Raw genomic sequence first — 15585 nt, forward strand, 5'->3', positions numbered from 1 at the left:
GATTTAGATATATTTGACAGCACTGGATAGCTTATACTTTTAGGTGTAAGATTTAAACAAACAATGTTGAGTAAACGTAAAGATGTCGAAACAAGAGAGCAATCTGTCAGCCGTTGTCGCTTTGTTGCGCGCCGGAGTATGCATGAAAGAAATAATTCGGTCGGTAAATGTGTCTGAAAGAACAGTGTATAATATTAAAAAAGGCTTGGGAAAGTGATAAGACGGAGCACCTGCTCATACTGCTAATAAAGCACAGAAATGGCTTACGGAAAATATTTCGTAAATTTGGGAGGAAGAAATTTGGCCCCCAAGCAGTCCCGATATCAATCCGTTGGATTATTTTGTATAGGGCGTCGTCCAACGGGATACCAATAGAACCCCTCACACCACACTTAAGTCGCTAAAAGCTAAAATCAAGGCAGTGATGACATCTATGGATCGAAACATTTTAAAACGTGCATACTGCAGTTTCCGGAAGCGTCTAACTACAGTCGTTGAAAGGGAAGGCATTTTTTTACAACTTCCATATGTTGCGAAAGAAAATAAATCGCACAAAATTCATTGCTACACGGATAGAAATCTCCTTATACCTTTTGGCAAATTTCTATTGCTGATTTTTCATAAAATGTATAAGTCAACTAATAAGCAGACGCCTTGCAAAAAGTTAATGAAGACCATGTGTCAAATGAAATGTATAAGCGATCACACATACCTTTTATGCATTCTTTTAGGACCTATGTGGTTTGTCTTATGGAATGTATAAGGCTGATGTTTTGGCAAAAATGTATAAGTGAAACACATGAATAAAACAATTAATTTTCGTTTCGTGTAGAATAACTAACTGGTGTATTTTTTCTCAAATATGCCATTTACTGCAAAAATTCGTCATGCACCCTGTATGTGTTGATAGAGGGAAAAATGTAAAATTTGCGGGAGACGATGTCTTAACACTCGAAAGAAATTTTGTGAAATATCCTAGCTAGTTCTGCATGATGATTTTGTTTGATTTTATTTATTTGTATTACCAGCTGGTGATTTGTTTGTATGATAACTCCTTACTTGAAAACAGGCAAAAACTCACAAACATTCATGGTATACAGTGTGATAATTCAATAATCAATAAATTATCTCAACATTTAGTGGCAAACCATTCATAAATTTTGGTAACATACAAAAAATTCTATAATCCACATTAAATTTCATATGTAAGCGCCGATTGAAACAATCTTTTCGACGTCACTATAAGGGTGATTGATTAAACGAAAGAAACGAATCGTGCGGAATGAAAGCCGAGGAAAAACTAATTGCACCAATATATTCAGGCCTACAATTCCACACCTTCTATAGACAGGTTGAGCCTTGATAGCTAGCTGCTTGCGGGAACTGATGACCTTGACCAATGTCCAAATAATACTCTTTGACAGATTTTTGGTAGCCCTGAAAAGGACCGTTTTGTAGTTATGGTTGAGTAATTCTGAGCTGGGTGTTCAACACGGATGAGGCTGTCGAGCTGTATGTCGTTTGGAGCGAGGGTGACACGCTTGGCATAGATGACCGACCCGCAGCGACTCACGAAGAGCTACTGATTCCGATCCATAGCATAGCGGTGCAGCATCTTCCTCCTTTGATGGTTGCTTATGTGGGCTCTGCAGCTCGCTGCTTGCAGGCAGCCTTTCGTTATTACTGGAGAACAATTTTCAACGCCACACGCCGAAAGCACTGCTACCATAGAGGTAACTCTAAGACCAGAAAGTCCCGAATAAAAGTGCTCAACTTTTTGACTCAGCTCTGGTACTATCTTCGGTTCCAAGCTAATCGATGCACCCCTCGAAACATAGGAAAATCCAATAACCCCTCATTTTATCTGTCAAAATTTCATAGCGAATCAAAACAAACATTGTGTAGTACTAGAATTTTGACTAGAATGGGATACGTTAATCGATTTGCTTGGGACCAATAGGCTAGTCAAGTAGTGAGCCAATTTAAAATCGTTAGTTTCGTATTGATTGTTGCTGCTACTGCTGCTACTAATTTCAACGACCGAACACCACCAGTGGTGTGGTCGTTGGGAGCGTGTGGTTCTGAGTATAGTGATGAGTGTGCAAAATATTACGCAATTCCATCCTCCCTATTCGCACGCGCCCGAGGATCTGAGGCGAATACCACTTCGACTTGTTTCTTCTACTTACTACTCTCTGACGACTATGCTGGGGAAGCAGCATATGCATGTAAGTAATTGGTTGATTTATTAGGTAATTCGACGGTTTTGGACAATGCTGGACATTTATCAGTTTTTCAATAGTTTTTTTTTTAAATCAACATTCGGAAGCATTGTTATCGATGCGTAGTCATATTTCTGATCGATTGGTGATAAAATTATTGAAATTGGACCAGGGGCAGCTGAGTTATTAACGTTCAAAATCTTTCTTAATTTGTTACATGTTCCATTTTCGGTTTTCACAAAGTGTACCCCCATATAGAAATCAAAGACGTAGTCCTACGTCAAAATATTTTTGCAGCCATTAGACTCAATTATTTAGAAAAAAAACAATTCATTGTTAAAATCATAATTCTAAACTACACAATTATTTAGTTTTGGTTTGTAGTTAAATTCCAACAAACTTTTGGTCCGCTACATCACAACTGGCATCACTAGTGTGCATCTTTCGAAATGTAAAGATACAGACAAGCCCTGGGACCGGGTTGCAGTTAAGCAATCCTCAAGGTTATGCCAATGCCCAGGGATTTCAGATGCAATCAGCAATATTGAGATATATTTGAGATATGTGGGTTTGACTCAAACAATATATTATAATTCCTTGCCCACTGTGCAGTGGACTAAAGCCTTATACCATGTTCACATTACAGCGTATATCACGTGATATACGCTGTCTTGCAATGAGCACTCATACATCTAGTTTTCACTGGAAATCATATGTATGAGTGCTCATTGCAAGACAGCCTATATTACGTGATATAGGCTGTAATGTGAACGGGGTATTACAGTAAAAGTACGGACGACTGTCAAAAGTTGTTCCAATCGAACCGTTAAAATGCACCGCTTTCTTCGATTGGAACAGTTTTTTTTTCAGTTCTGTGGTGACAGTCGTCCATACTTTAACTAGAGGGCTTTACATTGGACACATAATACCCTGTACAGACTATGGCTTATATCATGTAATATAGGCTGGCTTGCAATGAGCACTCATACATCTAGTTTTCACTGGAAATCCTATATATGAGTGCTCATTGCAAGCCAGTCTATATTACATGATATAGGCCATAGTCTGTCCGGGGTATAAGGTTCGTGTGATTTACAGGTGCAATTTGCAATTCAGTGCCAACATTTCAAAGGGGCGTAATTGCTTTTGTAAACAATGGCTTTAGCCATCAATTACTCGCGAATAAAAGCTCACGCCTCCAGAATAACAATGCTAGCTGGCAGAGGAAACATTCCTCTACCTGTTGGTGTCATTATTTTTCATTAGTGAGCTTTTATTCGCGAGAAATCGATGGCTAAAGCCATTGTTTATAAATGCAATTACGCCCCTTTGAAATGTTGGCACTGAATTATGGGATCACAGGAAATTCACATGGACATTTTCCACTGGTTATGTGATTTATTTTATGAGTGATAAACTGGTTACCCTGCTGCAGGGCCGCATCGAAAAGTCACCACAGTCACACACAGTGCCGAAAGTGAGAGCAGGAGAGAGTGCCTTGCGCTCGGTTCATGCATATTCCGACTGCATTTGACACTAATTTGCATATGTGCGTGTGCCATCATATCGCATACTACCTTTGGATGTGACTACCGATACTGCTGTACATAATATCGTGGTGCGCTTTCTCTGCGTGTATTCCACAACCATCAGGCAGGCGCTTAGGGCTTAACATTATACTAAAACGTCGACTTTGTATAGTATGGAAAAGTCAAGCGTTTACGTCGTTCAGATATGCTTGGGTCTCTGTGTGCGTTTTATTTTTATTACTACTTTACTTCTTAGTAGGTAGTACATATTAGTGGCATGGGGAGTTCGAGAGACAGAAGGAAAAATTGGATTAGTATAAGCGTATTTTCTTGACTGAATTCACCATAGTTCGGACTTTTTCTCTGCTCCCTTTTGCTTTTTAGTCTACTTTATTTATTTATTTCGTACACTCCACGATTGTTGGTTTCTTCTGTGCTTAATCTACCATCCATATCGGTTTGCACAGGGAGAAGAAGTAAAAAGAGTGCAGTGTAATTAAGCGTAGCGAAAAAGTCAGGGGCTTCGAAGGCCTTACGCGAGTTATGAGTGACTTATCACCGAATATTTGTTTTGATGCATTATCAGTGCTAAATAGTAATGTACAGTTGGTGGAAAAAGGTAAGCCCCGCGATCGCAGTGGACCGATGATTGCTGACTTTTCGGGGTCGATCAGGGCACCCTTCGAAAAGGCCAACATCAGCGACAGTGTAGCAGCACCAGTCAGTGGGAAGGTGGAAAATGGGACCACTTTTCCGGATTAACTTTCGTCGCAGTAGGCCATGCTAGGTCGCACTTTCTGTGTCTTCCAGCCTACTTTGATCGACAGCACCATGTTTCCGGTGGGTGGAAAGTGGCCTGAAAGAAGATTGGAACGCAGTGATCGCATAGTTGATCCTACATATTCGGTTCAACCCTTGGGAAAGTGGGCAGGGAAAAGTGGTATCCATTTTCTGACTTATTTTTCCGCACAACTTGGATTTTCTCACACACATTAGTTCGCATGCCTACATGTCATGTCACTGTCGTTCGTTCGCCAACCAACCAACAGGCCAATATTCCGTGAGTAAGTTTGGGTGGTGGACACGGCTGTGTGTGGGTTCCGAGCCGTCAGTGCTGTTGCCTGCTGGTGCTGGTACACTGCTCTGGCAAACACTCTCGCTCTCGCTGTCCTCAGCGAAAAGACGAAAATCTGGAACGAGCACTAGAATAATACAATACAACATCCCTGGATCTTCTCTCTTTCCATCTCTCTGTCGTCTGCGAATCTCGTCGATTTCCTGTGCACTGGCTGATCGTGATCGTGGCTGCCCCGGAACGGAACATATCTCGGACGGACCTGCAACCTGCAAAACACAACACGTCGCCATCCCGAAAACATCCCCTCTCGATTGCTGCTGGGTTGACTCATCATGATCCTAGTATGCAGCATCTGTGGAGCATCGCATTACACCCAAAATTGTCCAGAATATGCCAAGGGAGATCATGTAAGTACAGAGCCGAGTGTGCGCCTGGGCACATTTAATGCCTTTTATGGAAGTATTGTCGATTTCGTCCGTTTGCTAAGTGAAAATCCGCCCGATCGGGGCGCCAACCTCTGGGAGCCCTCGAGCCCCAACGATCCACCGCGCAGGAAGTGCAACTCGACCTGATTAAATTATATAATTTACGCATTTTAATGTCCATGACAACATGTGCGCAGTCCGTTCGCCATTTAGCTAGTCTGTGCGCAGCTCGGCGAAAAAAAGTCAATATTTTTATCCCCATGTTGCAGCCACTTTGCAAATGGACGGATCGATCACTGTTTTTTTTTTCTCCGTGCCACTTAGTCAAAACAACAATCCCAAAACTAATCCTCACAAACACACCTATCTTGCTTTCTATTTCTTTTTCGCAATCCCACGTCGTCGCCCACTGACCGACCTAACGTGTTTGGTTGGTCCGTGACAAACCCCAACCGTAGATCGAAGATAAGCCCTCGCTTAACCTCTCAAGGTCATCGGTGCCCAATGGGCTGCTGATCATGGATGCGGCCGACGGAAGTAGCTGCGTCGTGACGTCACAGAAGTTTGCCAAAGGGACGCGCTTCGGGCCACTGTTGGCGCAAAAGTCGTACGCTCCGATCAAGAACATCCCGTTTCCGCTGGTGCTGTTCGCCACACCGTACTACTACGGGAGCGGTGGTGAGCTGGACTTTGACTTGCAGACCCTGTTCAACGGGCGGAACGTGTACCTGGACACGCGGAATACGAACAAGTGCAACTGGATGATCCACGTCAGTTTGGCGAGGTTTTCCAACGAGCAGAATTTGATTTGCTATCAGGTGAGTGACTTTGGATTTGATTTCGTTTCGATAAGTTTGACCGTTTTTATGCATTCCTACGACATGAACATTCTTAAACAATGTTTCTTAAAAATACTGAAAGAGTTCATTTGAATGGAATTCAGGAGACGCGTGGTATTCAGCGAGCATTTTCATACTTGACTAAAACCACCATGATGCTCCATGGTTGGTTTGGTTTACAAAAAAAAACATATCTGTTGTACCGAGGACCATGGAAGATCACTCTGCTAAACTTTGGCATTAGTCTTCTCCAGCTACATATGTAAATGGAAAAGAAGGGAATCTCAGGGAATTCCATTTATGATCTGGACACTTAGAAAATCCCAGGGAATTTTCCATCCTCATTCATTACTAACTACAGCCAACTTTCGCTCGTTGGGCTAAACCCATAGCCCACTTAGCAAACGGCTTTCGTTAGTTGGGCTGAGCTGTCAAGCTAAAAATTGATTGAGGGATACACTAGAAACACTGGAATAAGAGATCAACGTAGACACTGTTATGATTCCAATCGAACTGTCAAAAGCGGTTCCAATCTGCAATGTTTACAAATGGTTTGCTTCAATTAGGGAGGAGTATTAAAATCGTTTAACAATCACTCATGAACTCGCTCGTCGGTGCATTTGCGAAGTCACTAGCAAGCAGTTACAAATGCAAGTGATGCCAGGATTGCTTTGATGTTTATCTTGTTGCCAAATTCATGTTTTTTTTCTCCGCTGGTCTCTTATTCCAGTGTTTCTAGGATACACCGATTGCTTATTATCATCACAATCCTTTAGCAAATATCCCAATTGTTCATCGATGTGCCCTTCGAAAAGGAATCAGGACTGTCAGAAATTACGTTTGACTAAAAACGTAGCTCACTTAAAGATAGCCCAACGAGCGATATTCGACTGTATAAAGATATCACCAAACATTTAGGAAAGTGAAACAATGTTTTTTTTTAGAAGACTTAGGCTTGAACTATTTAAATCCAGGAAAAAGAACTTGGAGTAGACACATTTTTTAAATGTCCTGGGACGTATTTCAGTTTCAAGGTTTCGCACTTACGAAAATTTTGAAGATTGCGGATTTAGCTTTTTATTAAAATCCAAGGTTTAACACTTTCGGGACGACTTTTTTACACATTAAAAGTGAAGATTATATCCTGATGAATGTGGGCGTCTTAGTAGAATACCTGTATAAAGAGAGAAAAGGATAAGTAATTTTCATTTCATTCCACTACCTTATATGCTTACCATTGACAGATACGCGTATTAATATTCGACTATTAGTATTAGTACAAGCCACTGAAGAAGTTCGCACATTGTAGACGAAATACGCGTATCTGTCAAGGATAAGCAAATAAGGTAGTGTAGTGTGATATTTGAAGTCTTCTGAATCGTTCAAGAGTTACGATCATATGATCTACTTGATCAACAAGGCCTTGCAAAATATCCTTAGCAAACAGAACATATCCAAACGAAGGGCCTGACACGCCGCCATCTATTCGTAGCCAGCATAAAAAACGTGATCACATATCACTCTAAGTGGGCCCAGAGCGTGGGCCCACGGCTATGCTCGCTATGGTTACTTGCTATTGGTAGAGATAGGAGTACCACCTCCTTGATCCAAACATATTCATGGAGCCTATGTGCATCAATTAAGATCATATTCCATTCTGTATAAGACGTTCTTCAAATCGTCCTGGAGATTTGATCAACGAAGTATGGATCAATGTCCCCAGCTTCAAAACATGTCCAAGTAAATTCGTTGAATCAATACTTCTTTATGGTGCCTTTCTATGTATATCAGATATTCTAGATTCTCCAAATCGTCCTGGAGTTTATATAAGATGATCTTCAAGTTCAACTACGGCTGAAACAATGCCAATAGCATCGAAACATATTCAAGCAGATTCATATTTATTTATTTATTTCATTTATTTAGAGAATATACGTATCATTTGGGAGCCTAGTCGGTAAAGACACGGTATTACCATAGAGGTAACTCTAAGACTAAAAGGTCCCGAAATAACGTGCTCAACTTTTTGGCTCAGCTCTGGTAGTATCTTCGGTCCCAAGCTAATCGATTTTTCCCTCGAAACATAGGAAAATCCAATAACCCCTCATATTATATGTCAAACTTTCATAGCGAATCAAAACAAACATAGTGTAGTACTGGAATTTATACTAGAATGGGGTACGTTAATCGTTTGCTTGGGACCAATAGGTTAGTCAAGTAGTGAGCCAATTTAAAAACGTTAGTTTCCACCGGTTGGTATTACTAACAATCAATACGAAACTAACAATTTTAAATTTGCTCACTACTTGACTAGCCTATTGGTTGAAATCATCGTGGTGTTCAGATCATTCCATTCAATACTTAAACATAACTGAGCAATGTTCTTAGCAGCGAAACATATCCAAGCTGGTTCATGGAGTCTGCAAATAGTTTATGATGCACTTCCATGAATATAAGATGTTCTAGGTCCTCCAAATCGACCTTGAGTTTAGTTTCAATTATCTATAAAATCAACAACGACAATTATCTATAAAATCAACAACGAAACATGTCCAAACAGTTCCCAGGCTGAAAGCCTCCCTAATAAAGATAAATTAATTAATTAATTCCCTGAAATCAATACACATCAGGCCCCGAAATCATACAAGAGCTGAGCTCAATGAACTGCTAGGAAATCATCGACTATGTCAATGCCCTTAGAAACGAACCATATCCAAACTATCATTGAGTCCAAGTGCATCTTTTACGAACGATTTTCCTGTATTTAAGGCAGTCTTGGTTCATCAAATCTCCCTGGAGAACATGCAGTTTCGAGTTTATGCACATTATTTTGGTTCCACTGTCATTGGATAAAACATGTTTTAAATTCTCAAAATTAACCATAGATTCAGATCATTTGATTTAGTAGATTAGCCTCATTTGTCCTAGCCTTTGTGGTTGATTGAGTAAATCGTTTGATTTGATCTCCAAGGCGGATTGGCGACCCACAATGGAATTGCGAGATGTGTTCTAAGGATATTTTGGTAATATTTTTTAGAGAATTTAGAGAAGCGTCCCAAGTGAACTTCTAGAATAATTCCATGAGAGTTTCGGGAGAATACAAAGCCAATACTGAGGAGAGCTCCAAATGAATGTTCATGAGAAATCTCCGTTGAATATGGATGGGACTGGTCTGAGCAGAGTGGTGTAAATGCTCAAAATCAATTGAACATATTTGATGAAAATGAGAAAAGCAGCTATCCGCTATCAAAGGGCCTCCTTCGAATGGGTGATATAAGTTTGCTTAGTCATTTGACGAAGGTATGGATCATTCTCATTTGAGAAACGCTTGATATTATTCAATTAAGTGTAACCTACACACATTCCGGTCGACATTCCGGCGAAACAGCTAAGCCAACCCGACACCACCGATGTTGACCCGAGTTTGGGACCATTTTTCTGGGTTTCTTCCATACTTAACTGCCGTATATGAATTAATAGAATCGATTTTCTGTGGTCTACAAATCAGATTGAGTTCGTGATTAACCACATTATGCAACAACAATGAAATCGCCGGTTTAAAAAGCAAATGGATTATTGCCAAGGGGGAGTTGACTGTCAAATACGAAAAATCGTCGCCTACCTCGCATAACTGGTTCCAAACGACAACAAGCCATAAGTAACGACGGTTTGTTGATGTTTGGAACCAAATTCACATATGGAAAAGCAATGAGCGTACACAGGTGAGGCCTAGTGAATTTGTCGTCTCTTTCGTTCTTCGGCTGTTTAAATGAATGACGGAGTTGGACGTCTAACTCGTATAACCATTTAACAAACGGGAGAATGAAAGAGATGGCCAATTCACTGCGCGTTACTTATTTACATATCGTGGATAGATGATCAGTAGGTAGATTTCACAGCACATCACGCCCCTGATTATTGCCTCTTGCCCACGAATGTGGCATCCATGGTGATGATTTTGTGAGCCTCAGCAAATTCTTGTCGAAGAAACGACCCCTGTTCCCACCTTGTAGAATCTCATCGGATCATTTTCGATATTAGGGAAAGGAAACTGCTGCCGGGACACGAAGGTCAGGATCTTCTACAACATCAAATGCAATTTCTTTGAGCTGCTAGAGCTCCGTGTCAAAACCCGGATGAATTCAAATCCCGTCTGGCACGTCGAAAACCCGAGAGCTGAACAGCAAATCTAGCGTTCTCAATTCATCGATTTTCACTGTTGTTAATAAATCATCTGGATTACCGTTTGATGTTGCTTTTGCTAGCTAATATCCGGAGTGATTTGAGATTTGGGTGAAATTGCTTTTGCAAACAAACACGTCAATAGCCGATTTCTCGTGAATCTAACCTCAATCTCGTAAACAAGCTATGCCAAATGAAAGAGGAATTATTCCTTCACCTCATAGTCTTATTAGTTTTCGAAATTGAGTTTTCATCGCGAGAAATCAGCGATTGACGTGTTTGTTTACAAATGCAATTAAGCTTTTTCTTCATCCTCGCTTTTCAAGCTTTTCTTATCGCATATTATTATTGCGTGCTCTCAACTTAGTATTCTAGATGCACTGTAAAATTTTTACATTACAGTCAAATTTCGCTCGTTGGGCTATGTTTAAGTGGGCTACGTTCTAGTTGGGCTCTTGTTATTTGGGCTTTAGCGAAGACAACAAATCAAGAAGACTGGCAACTTTGCCACAATCCAAGCGACAGATACAATGGCGCTGCGCTTGAGTGAAGGTGGGCGCAACGCATAGAAAAATGAGCAAATACCTTTCTTCTGAGGATGTAATCTTTGCTATCGAGTTCGTTCCAAGCATTTACCTTTGAGCGGCAGATGACGCGACTGTACCTGTCTCATAGCGTTCGTATGAGAAAATGGAAGAGTTGCCAGTCTTCTTGATTTGTTGTCTTCGGCTTTAGCCAACCTAAATCGAAGTCAAACGTCATTTCTTACAGTGCTGATTCATTTTCTCGGGGCTCATGTATGAACAATTTGAATAGTTGCTAAAGGATTGTGATGATAATAAACAATCGGTGTATCCCTCAACCAATTTTCAGCTTGACAGCTCAGCCCAAGTAACGAAAGTCTTTCACTAAGTGGGCAACGGGTTTAGCCCAACGAGCGAAATCTAACTGTAGTATAATCAATTGTGTGACAAGTACAATCATACTCTATGCCCAGGGAAGTCGAGAAATTTTCCAACCCGAAAAATTCCTAGACCGGACCGGGAATCGGACCCAACCACCTTCATTATGGTCTTGCTTTGTAGCTGCGGCTTTACCGACTGAGCTAAGGAAGGCCCCAAATGTAATTACGCCCAAATCTCAAATCAGTCCGGATATATACAACCTTTCACTACATTGTATTGTGATAATTTCGGAAAATTGGTTTACTGAACTGTGGTAAAGTGCAGACAAAATCGATGAAGCGTATCGATCATCGCAGTTAGGCCCTTATGATTCTGATCGCTAGAAATGTTCCCTTTTGCACTATTTACATTAACGATTCTGATGACGTCACTTCGGTTGATGTTTACTCTCTAAGGCTCTGAACCATTTGGTGGATTATTTTAACTTTTGGTTAAAATTTGGAAAGTTAAACCTGCTATCCGAGCGTGGTTGCTTCTGACAGACAAGAAGTTAAATTTTGACAACCTTGGCTAAGTTCTTCTAGCAGGCGCGTATGCAACAGCCCACTAGCAGGCGCGTATGCAACATGTTATACCCAAAGGGGGGGGTGAGGTGGTTGTCAAATAAGAACAATCGTCGCCTACCTCGCATAACTGGTTCCAAACGTAAACAATCCATAAGAAACCTACAGCGTTTGTTTACGTTTGGAACCAGTTTCATACAAGATGATCAGTAGGCTGACAGCACGTCCCCCCCCCCCCCCCAGGTTATACCGTGACAGCGGGCCAAGCACAGCAAAATAAACGATTTGAGCCCAGGAAATACTGCCTACTGTCAAACGCTGCTGTTGGTATAGGCCTTGTCATTGGCCTACGAAAACCAGTCGATCGACAGCACAGGGATTTTCGAACATAGAAAATAACTTTCGAAATTTCACTTTTAAGCGCTGTCCAGACTGAGCAGTGATAACATGTTGTAATGGTTGTCAAATAATTGAAACACAGAAACCACCATCAAGATAACTCTGTAGTCTGAACGTACTATTAACCACGGGTTAAATTTAACTCGGCAAATGGTTCACAGTCTTATGAGCTAGCCTGGTATATGTAAGCCGTGTTAGTTGACGAACTCTGCGCCCCTGTCTCTTTCACTTTTACGATGCCTTCTTCTTGTTCTTCTTCCTCGCATTTCAAGCTTATTGCTTATCGCATATTAGCTTATTGCGTGCTCTCAGCTTAGTGTTCTAGATGCACTTCCACAGTTCTAGATAAACATGTCAAACGGTTCTATCTGCATTGCTCGATTATCTTTATCGACTTTCTCTTTCGTTAATAGCTCAGCTGCAAAACCTATCGCTGTTGTATTTGACGTTTTGGACGCTAGATAAGAACCTCCTTCATCAAACAATGTGGTAAAATTAGCGCCAAATCTGTTCGCATAGCAGTGGTTATCAAAAGAGAAAGTCGATGAAGAGAATCGATCAAAGCAGATAGGACCATTTCGACAGTGAGCATGCATAAGGGCCTATACGCGATGATCGATTCTCTTCATCGATTTTCTCTTTGCATTGCTACAGCTAAGCGACACAATTTTGTAGAATTTATTCAATGTAGAGTTGTAACTGGTTGCATTGTCTATCAAAAGCAACAGCAAACGCACCGACAAACGTTAAATCTAGCGAGTTATTAACAAAAGAGAAAATCGATTAAGAGAATCGATCATCGCGTATACGCCCTTATGAATGCTCACTGTCGATTTGAAATGTTCATCGAGAGTTATTAATTGAGAGCTTTGTTGTAAGGCGCAAATTAGAGAAAACCCAACTGGTTGATGGAGTAATGAACAACGACTAAAGATAATTTATTTCTGCTGATTATAATGCTTGCTATGATTGAATGGATACTTATTCTAGGTTGCTTCGTTGTATGCTGTTTGAATCTGTACTCAACACTCCTCCTCAACGAAGTCAACGATTGCCTTCCAGATTTCTTTGGACGCCAATCGCATTGCAATGTCTTTCCAGCTTCACCCGGTCCAATGACTTATAGCGAATTCGTTTATTATTCAGTTCCAACCTGGATCGGGTATCAAGATTGGGTCTGCTTGTTTTCTGACAAACGTCAGTTTGTTCGTTTGTTTTTAAAACCTAGCTTAGGTTGAGGTTCGCACTGACAAAAAGTTCGGTTTCGCACTTCATCAGATCGGCAAGCCGTTGGTAGATACCGCAAATCGATAATCCCTTGTAGACGTAGATCTCTGGTAAACGCATCCTTCGTGTCAATGTGTTTCGATCTCCTTTCCATGAGATCGGACTCGACCATCTTGATGCAGGATTGGTTGTCCTCCCACACAACGATTGGATATGCTGGTTCCTCGTTGAGCCAAGACCACAAACTCGGCTTCTGTTGAAGAAATTGCAACGCAAGACTGCTTGTTGGTGTCCCAACTTACCAGCCCTCCACCGAATTTGATCAGGAAACCAGAGTTGGATTTTCGGTCTCCTTCATCTCCAGCCCAGTCTGCGTCGACAAAACATTTCAAGTCTTCATTTCCGGATCCCTGATGTAGGGAAAAGTCCTTGGTTGTCTTGAGATATCTCAGCACCCGGTTCGCCTCCGTCCAGTCGCGGTTTGTTGGTTTGGAAACCTTTCTTCTCAGCAATGAAGTGGCAAGGCAGATGTCTGGCCGCTTATTGACGCCAACGTACAGCATCATAACGTGTTTAATGTCGCTTTCGTGCAGCTCCGAGAAAAAATCACGGCTCGCGAAGGTATGACTGCTCGCGCCCGAGTCCACAATCCAAGGCTTCATCTCCATTTTCAACCTCGTCTCTTCCGGCCAGAAACGCGAACGATACGAAATTTCCATCGTTTTTCGGTGAAGGCTTTCCCTGCTCTCCTGGCTTCGTTTCCTTCTCGTTGTCCCGGATGAATTGTCGACACTCCCTCTGCATGTGGCCTGCCTTTTTGCAATAGTGGGAGACCAGCGTTTTCTTCTTCCTGTTGCCCTGTCCAACCTTTATCGCCGAATCCGTCCCGGAGCCTTGCCGTTTCATCCAGGAGTTTCCACTTGACAAGTTCCAGGTTCAGGTTCTCCAAAGCGGTAGTCAGGGTGTCGAACGTGCTTGGCAGGCTTCTCAGGATCATGGCGACCATGAGATTTTCCTCCAATTGCTGTCCGGCATTCGCAAGGCTACTGAACAGTTCCTCCATAGCGAAAAAGTGTTCGGCCATGTCCTCTCCTTCCGTATAACGCTTGTCGCAGATTCGCTTCAGCAACGAAACCTTTGACGCGAGACTCCTCCGACACGCCTCCGGGTTTTCACCACGTAACGCCACAGGTGTTCCCGAACCAAGAGAAGTTCCAACTTGAAGCGCCAGTTTGAATAGTTGGAATTGTTCAGGTTTTGCAGATTGAATCGGCTTCCGTCCATTCCTCAAGAAGTTTCGTCTTGTGCAAAATTATTCGCGCAGGCCCATAACCTGTTGTAAGGCGCAAATAAGAGAAAACCCAACTGGTTTGATGGAGTAATGAACAACGACTGAAGATAATTTATTTCTGCTGATTATAATGCTTGCTATTTAGCGGTGCCGGTGGTGTAGTGGTAAGCGTGATTACCTCTCACTCCAGCAGGCCTGGGTTCAATCCCAGTCGGCGCCGCCGGGATGTTCTGAGGCATAACATCTCTGATCACGCCTTCCTTCGGAAGGGAAGTAAAGCCGTTGGTCCCCGGTTCATGAGTTGATGGGTCAATAGGTAAGGTCCAGGCGTCGGAGCTGCCTCCCTGGCGTCGGTAGCATTGGTGCTCAGCACGGAAAACAAGATCGACGGAAAACAAACCAAAGAAAAAAAAAAAATAATGCTTGCTATGATTGAATGGTTACTTATTCTGGGTTGCTTCGTTGTATGCAGTTTGAATCTGCACTCAACAAGCTTTCGATGCCTGTACCATTTTTGCATTAGTTTAATTGTGTGGCAAGCAGTGCTGCAAAATCTCGACAATACACGGTGATATTGACAATTCTGCTTTGGTCACTCATTTGAGCTAACAGTCATAGTCAAGGCAAACCATGTCAATTGTCAATGACAATGCTGTCAGTGACGAACATGTGTAGATTTTTATATTAACTAAATTTGTAACGAAATTTACTGACTTGAGCAACACAATTACATGAAGCCGTTAATGTGAAGCATCTACCTCATGAACAACTTGGATAACAATAATGTGACACAGAATGTACGAAATTACACTTTTTGTTACTAGGTGAATCTTTGTCATTGACGAAAAAATGAATGAGATTTTGACGAAGGTTTTTTTGAGGATCAAGTCTGTCAGTGACTATGTGACGAACAATTTTGTCAATA

General features: G+C 41.7%; 1 protein-coding gene across 3 annotated transcripts in view; it reads left to right on the plus strand.

Moving 5' to 3' along the window:
- Positions 1-4035: 4035 nt before the first annotated feature.
- Positions 4036-15585, plus strand: part of LOC135716545 (uncharacterized) — a 30813-nt gene continuing 19263 nt past the window's right edge. For 2 of the 3 annotated variants that reach the window (XM_065238987.1, XM_065238992.1), the window contains exons 1-3: positions 4036-4370; positions 5172-5236; positions 5713-6072. In XM_065238987.1, the coding sequence (XP_065095059.1) occupies positions 4295-4370; positions 5172-5236; positions 5713-6072 (501 nt within the window). In that variant the 5' untranslated portion in view covers positions 4036-4294. The other variant, XM_065238989.1, reaches the window with a different exon arrangement.

Source organism: Ochlerotatus camptorhynchus, unplaced genomic scaffold (genome assembly GCF_037179485.1).
Source record: "Ochlerotatus camptorhynchus isolate MF236.1 unplaced genomic scaffold, CSIRO-AGI_Acam_v1.1 ptg000046l, whole genome shotgun sequence".
Lineage (NCBI taxonomy): Eukaryota > Metazoa > Arthropoda > Insecta > Diptera > Culicidae > Ochlerotatus > Ochlerotatus camptorhynchus.